Source organism: Cyprinodon variegatus, unplaced genomic scaffold, assembly GCF_000732505.1.
Source record: "Cyprinodon variegatus isolate N-32 unplaced genomic scaffold, C_variegatus-1.0 Scaffold1112, whole genome shotgun sequence".
In the NCBI taxonomy this organism is placed as follows: Eukaryota; Metazoa; Chordata; class Actinopteri; order Cyprinodontiformes; family Cyprinodontidae; genus Cyprinodon; species Cyprinodon variegatus.
In genome coordinates this window covers 216,032-222,831 of record NW_015151565.1, presented here as the reverse complement: position 1 = coordinate 222,831, position 6,800 = coordinate 216,032, and the positions used below count along the sequence as shown (strand labels likewise).

General features: G+C 45.2%; 1 protein-coding gene across 2 annotated transcripts in view; it reads left to right on the top strand.

The window, feature by feature from the left end:
* LOC107101552 (chromosome unknown open reading frame, human C14orf159) overlaps positions 1-1,600 on the top strand; it is an 11,532-nt gene extending 9,932 nt beyond the window's left edge. The window contains exons 13-14 of one of the 2 annotated variants that reach the window (XM_015400502.1): positions 832-992; positions 1,079-1,600. In XM_015400502.1, coding sequence (XP_015255988.1) covers positions 832-992; positions 1,079-1,249 — 332 coding nt within the window. In that variant the 3' untranslated portion in view covers positions 1,250-1,600. The remainder of the gene's footprint in view (positions 1-831; positions 993-1,078) is intronic. The other variant, XM_015400503.1, reaches the window with a different exon arrangement.
* Positions 1,601-6,800: the final 5,200 nt, after the last annotated feature.

Here is a 6,800-nt window from a genome sequence, read left to right as displayed (position 1 = left end):
TGGAGGACATAGGGACCCATAGGGACCCATCATTCTGCTTCATTCTATCTCTATTCTCCCACTCTGCAGAATCTGTTAGTTCAATCTCTAATCTATGCTTCTTTTTCTATGTCTGCTTCTGTCTCCTTGAACCCCAGTGGGCCTCAGCAGATGGCCGCTCACACTGAGCCTGGTTCTGCTGGAGGTTTCTTCCTGTTCAAAGGGAGTGTTTCCTCTCCACTGTCGCTACAAGCATGCTTAGCGTGATTGCTGAAGAGTCAATGAGTCGATGCAATCAGCTGGTTTTCCTAAGATAGAAAAGTTTGAACCAACCTCACTTGATGATCTGTTTGATCTGGATCTATAAAGTGACCTGAGATGACAAGTGAATTAGAGCTATAGAAATAAACTGAATTAAAATGGAGGGAGGGAGGGAGGGAGATAGATGGTAAGCAGGCTACAGCTTGTGGCATTTTGGGGTCACAGGTCGTCCTCAGGAACCCAGACGCTCAGCTGAGAGCTTTTTAGACCAGAACCAGAACCCTAACTGCTAACAAACTGATGTTCAGTGAGTTCATAGAATGGGTTCTTGTTCAGAAGGAACTCTGCTTTGGTAGTGGTCTGAGTACTGGACCCTCAGTTTCGTACCAGATGAACTAATGGTCCAGTTCCTTTGAGGACAGCATGTCTAGACCCAAAGGTTTTGGTCCATTCAGGTCATGGCCGTTCTGTGTTACCAGCATCCTTCAAACCAGCAACCAGAACCATGACCTCCGTAGAGATAAGACCTGTGGAAGAGCTGTTGGCTGGATCTGGGCTTCCTATCATGTGTTCTGTTTGGACCCGCTGCAGGGGTCTCTAACTGGGGAGGGTACGCTGTGGCCTGTGGGCTCTACCTGCTCAACACCTGCCCTGCTCACCAGCGCTACCTAAGGAGAGGGCTGGGACTCCAGCCTCTGGCCTCGGACCAGCAGCTGCAGGACTGGAGGACCAACCTGCCTTCTGTCCAGAAGGTACCAAACTGCACCGCTACCAGATGGTACCAGAACTGGTCTCAAAAAGAAAACAAGAGTCTTCTAATGATTGCTCTCTGCTGCAGGAGGAGGCCTTCCTGGGAACGCTGCAGAGTTTTGGGATCCGAAGTGGGAAAACTGGGAACCTGGCCATGGAGGTGGATGGTTTGACCTTTCACCCCACCCACTCTGACATGATCCACAGACTGCTGGAGGTGACGCTGGGCTCCAAAGCTCAGAGCCGGGCTGACTGTTAGCACACCTGGTGCTGGCCGTTCCAGAGGGTTGCAGGAGAGGAAGGTGTTTGGGATGCTGCCCTGGTTACCGGGGTTACCTCTCCATCTTTCCTGGCTGCAGGCTGGATAAGAAGCATCTCTGGAAGTTAGGAAGAATAATCTGGGTTTAATATCAATGCGTTGGTTCTGAACAAAAATGAAACATTTAGGTTAAAACATTTCATTTTGGTTCTTTAACAGAATATGATCACACTCGATTTTGTAAACATGTTTAAATTGAATATATTTCACTTCTTTAATGCTTGTAAAGAATCAGTTTTTCTCCTGATCTTAACTTGAATAAAATCCGACCTTAAATAAACGGATGGATGGATGGATGGATGGATGGATGGATGGATGGATGGATGGATGGATGGATGGATNGATGGATGGATGGATGGATGGATGGATGGATGGATGGATGGATGGATGGATGGATGGATGGATGGGGTCAGACCACTTTTATTTGAATTAAAATGCCTCTACAGCTGCTCTGGAGCCTCCAGGGGGCACTAACACCATTACAGGAGCTTCGGAGCAGCAAGCTAACAGGAAGACCAGAAACCCAAGAGCGCCACCTCAGACTCCACAGGTCAAAGGTCATGACCCTGTCTGGAAGATTAAAGAGGGGAAATGGCAGCAGGACGTAGGTTAGCATAGATTTGGTGTTTTCTTTTTCTGGTTCTGGTTCAGGAACCCAGTGGTTCCAAGACCAGGACTTACTTCACCGTTGCTCAGAGTGCGGGTAGTGGAGGAGTTTGGGTCGGTCCGTACCAACAGGACCAGGTCACGTAGGAGCAGATGTGGACCCTACCGATTACATATAGTCAATACGCATGTGCAAGACATCAGATTTGCGTTTGTCCCTTTAGTTTTGTACCAAAAATAGACTTTCAACGTCAATGGGCGTGTATCACTTTAGTCATGTACAAAAAAAACAATTTAAGGTCAGATCACCATACCCTTAAAAAACACCAAAACGGGATAAACAGGTATTGACTGTGGGTGTGCTTATCTGACCGGGTTTGATCCTCTGACAGGACACCGGTCTATAGTGGGGAAAAAAGTATTCAACTATTCATCCTAGTTAAATAAACGGAGACAGATGCGGATTTCACTCAGTCGGCACATTTATTCATATCTTTGCAAAGACAGAACATTTCATCATACAGCCCTAATGGCACGGTTATCGGCCCTGTTCTGCTAGAGCAGCGTTCATTCCTCCTTACTTACAACAATGGAATGTAGTCAGAGTCAAAACTAATTACAGACACTTTGGTTAAACAGTAAAATGTAATGAATAAACCTTGAAACAGAATCTGGTTTGTTATTGAAAGAAGCTATGTCTGGTCTACAAACACCATCCTGCTGAGAATGGTGTGGCCTTGAGAGAGAAACAGACTGAGTAAAAACTTTTATAGTGAGTAAATAGGATAAATTAATATATAATATTAGAGAGAGAGAGAATTTTCCAACAACAGGTCTTAGCGTGGTTCTCCTCTTACTTATCAGGTAGGAGCTTTGGTTTTAGATCCTGTCCCTCTCTGCTGAATTGTTGTGCGGAGTTTCTCAGGGCTCTGTCTTTGACCCGATTTAGTTTTTACTGAATGACCTTCCATTAGAAAAAAAATCATTCAGAGATTTAATGATGTTTCCTATTATTTGTGTGCTGATGATATTTAGCTTTACTGATGTTTTAAGTCCTCAGAGATCCAGAAGTTAAGTCGCCTGCCGAATTGTCTTACGCACGTTAAACAACGACTTGGTGCAAATTCCCTGCAACTAAACTCAGATAAACCAGAGGTGCTGATAATTGCGCCTGATGATGCTATTCCAGGTATCCACCAGGATCTGGGTCACCTTTACCAACTGAGGAAAATCTCTAAACTTAAAACAATTGTCCAAGAGATGATCTTGAAATGATTATCTACGCATTTCTGTCTTCCTGTTTAGACTACTGTAACAGTCTATTCTCACGTCTTAACAGAAAGGAGTCGTCTCATCTTCAGCAGGTTCAGGTCACTGACTCGTACAAACAGAAGGGCTCATATTATGCCGATTCTAAAAGCTCTTCATTGGCTCCCAGCCACTGTTTGGTTCCAGTTTAAAATCCTGGTGCTGACCTTCAGGGCGTTCCCCGGTCAGTCTACCTCCTACATTAGAGACTTGTTTTTTTCCTTATAGCCACTCTGGGAGGCTGAGGTCTATAGAAATAAACATTACAGACTGACAGCAGTCACAGAACCTTGAACTTTCCCACCAGGTGAAAACCTGCCAGAGGTTGCAGAAGACCTGAGGCTGGACTGAAGGTTCCCATCTGAGCAGGACAGCCACCCTGAACATCCACACAGTTGGTGGGCAGGATCAGAGAATGCAGGTGTTAGAACAGCCTAGTCAACCTGCAGACCTAATCTGTGTTAAGAAAACAGAACATCTGATGTTCAAAGATGTTCTGCCATCAGCCTGAATGGACGTGAGCTCAGCGATGTGTGGAGAGGTAAATGTCAGGTAAAGCTTGGACTCATGGAGAAGGTCAGAAGGTTGCTGCTGGCTGCAGGCCGATGGTTTGAGGATATGAACGTTTGAAGCTGGAGCTGCAGAGAAAACCTCGAGTTATGCTTCATCCAGAGGGAGTTAGGATTTCATCACTGTGTGTTGGTGTGCAGGAAGGCGCTGCAGGAGTGTCTGTTGTGAGATCTGAGTGTGATCATTATTCTTGGCCAAACCAGCTGCTGTTGCTGTCGTCTAACAGGAAGTCACGTTAAATTTGGGTCATGAAAGGTGCAGAAGTCCCAGCAGAAGATGGAAAGCTGGGCTGGATGGAGTAAACACCGCTGAAAGCGCCATCATTTGTTTGTGCAGCCAAGAAAACACAGTGATGCATTTCCTTCTGGTCTCAGTGTGTTTGGATGGACCCAGTAAATAAACTGCAGTGACCATCAGACCCACAAACCTCTGGAGATGTTTAAACACATTTTAGATGCTTCGCTTGATTTATGTCCTGGTTGGATCCAGATACACAAACCTCCCCCAGCTGCCAACATGGAGGTGACTACATGCTTCTGGAGAGCTTACTGGACTCTGCTGGATGTCTTCAAACTTTCATCTCTTCAACTAAACTTGTCAGCTAACATCCAGAAAGGCCTCCTCTTGGTGGAGATTGAAGAAAAACAATATTTCTGTATCTTAGACACTTAGACAACTTTTAATATCATTTCGTACACACAGTGTGTATATGCAATGATATTTCCTATGGCATAGCTTTCAGACAGCAAATGATCATTTCTATTCCTTAAAGTTCAGCAGTGATCAAATGTAAACTGTGGGAGAAAAAACATGATGCAAAAGCGCATTGATATGGAAGTTCAAAGCATTAATATATACAGTGCAGACATGCAGAGTTTTGTTATCAGTGTGATGCAGAGTCTGTGACATGATTTTCTCAACAGTTCAGCAGCCTGATGGCGTTAGGGAAGAAGCTGTTGCAGAACCTGCTGGTCCTTCTGAAGCTGAAGCTCTGAAGGGTCCTCAGAAAATTGGAAGCTTCATCCTGTTTATCAGTTTGAAAGTCATAAGACTTTTCAGACAAGAACGAGGTCCAGCTGAACATGTTCCACTAACTTTAGGTTGCTGAATCCAGTTGCAGCTCCTGTTCCTAGTTTCAAACTTCTACCCTTGCTCCTGTTTCTATCTCCTTCACTTTTCTCCCAATCTACAGGTTTACTATTAGTTTCTACAATTTCTAAATATAACTTTCCTTTTTGACCAAGCTTATAGTTAGAGTGGCTCAGGTTATCCTGAGCTATCTCTATAGTTATGCTGCTATAGGCTTAGACTGCTGGAGGACATAGGGACCCCTTTTTCATCATTCTGCTTCATTCTATCTCTATTCTCCCACTCTGCAGAATCTGTTAGTTCAATCTCTAACGTTCTGCTCTCTCTGCTTTTTCTCACAGTAGCTTCATCTGGTCTGTTCCTGTTTGGCTGTGACTCCATCCTGGAGAGAAATATCAGCTGTGCTGCTGCCATAATTGGTGCTATCTGAATAGTAAGCAAGGAGCTAGGACCAGGAAGCACTATGAACCATATGAAGTTGAGGACATCTGCATGCGTATGAAGGTCATGAAAGTACTGGAATTAGGGACAATAACAAAGCTGAAGACAGAGGACACACTTCAAAATGGACAGACAGACTACAGCTCTTGCCCTCAGCCTGGAGTTTGTCAGGGTGAGAAGGAGCTTCTCAGACGGACAGCGTTTCTCTGGCATCATTAGCCATAATCAGGAACCTTCGTTATTTGAACAACAACATGCTGCCATCTGCTTGGATATTGAACTCCAAATTTTACATGAGCCGCAGAACCTTGAAGGAACCATTGGGGCCTGAAGACTCACTGATTCAGATAACGGCCAGGCAGAGGTAGATGGGTCTGAGAGGCAGGTCCTTCTTCAGAATAAGATGGAAAACCAGGGAACCTGCCAGGGAACCATGCTGAACTTGGTGAACATGACAGCAATAGTGCTGGTTGGAAGTGGAGCAGAAACATCTGAAAGGGCTGATTGAGCTTCTAGAGCCTCTGTGGGGTCCAGTGTTAGGTCTCTGCTGTTTCTCCAGGCTGGATGCATCACCAGGTGGATCTCCTATGGAGGTATTCTAGTTACAGACTCTGCTGTCACATCTTCAGTGCTGTCTGGGCTTCTAGGTAACTGCTGGTAGCTCAGTTCTCCTCCTTTGCTCACCTTCTCTGCCTTTTGACCTTCTGAAATCAGAGAAGCAGCTTTGAGTTTGGGGAAGCAAATGGTTCTGGGCAGGGAGGAGTTGAAGCAGCTGCTGGCTGCCTGTAGTTCTGGAACCTTCAGCCCTCTATGAGTCAAAGTAATGACATGTTTGTGAGAACTGCGGCTGGTTGTGACTCCTCACTCAGAGTTATTGTGACTGCAGTCACGCCCACAACCTGCTGATGATCCTACGAACATCGGTGGTTAGGTTGTGTCTGGAAGAACGACCGCGGTGTTTACATTAATAATTGCACTTTACTGACTGAGACTAAGACAACTTTTACGTAATTTTGTTTCCACAGAGCAGATACAAAATGACAATTTGTTTAGTACAGCTTTCAGACAGTAAATAAACATTTCCATCCATCAAGTTTAGCAGTGATCAAATGTAAACAGTGTGGGAGAGAAAAAAATGGTGTAAAAACACATTAATCTGGAAGTTTAGAGCTTTAATATATACGGTGCAAATCTGCAGTATTGTTGGTTTGGTGTTATCAGTGTGATGCAGAGTCTGTGATTTAGAGTTTTCTCAACAGTTCATCAGTCTAATGGCGGTGGGGAAGAAGCTGTTGCAGAACCTGCTGGTCCTGCATTGAATGCTGGGAAGCCTTTTCCCAGAGGGCAGCAGGGAGAACAGTCCATGGTGGGGGGGTGAGGGGTCATTGATGATGTCATGGGGTTGGGACACGCAGCGCTGGGATGAAATGTCTTGAATGGAGGGAAGAGGAGCCCCCATGATCCTCTCTGCTGTTCT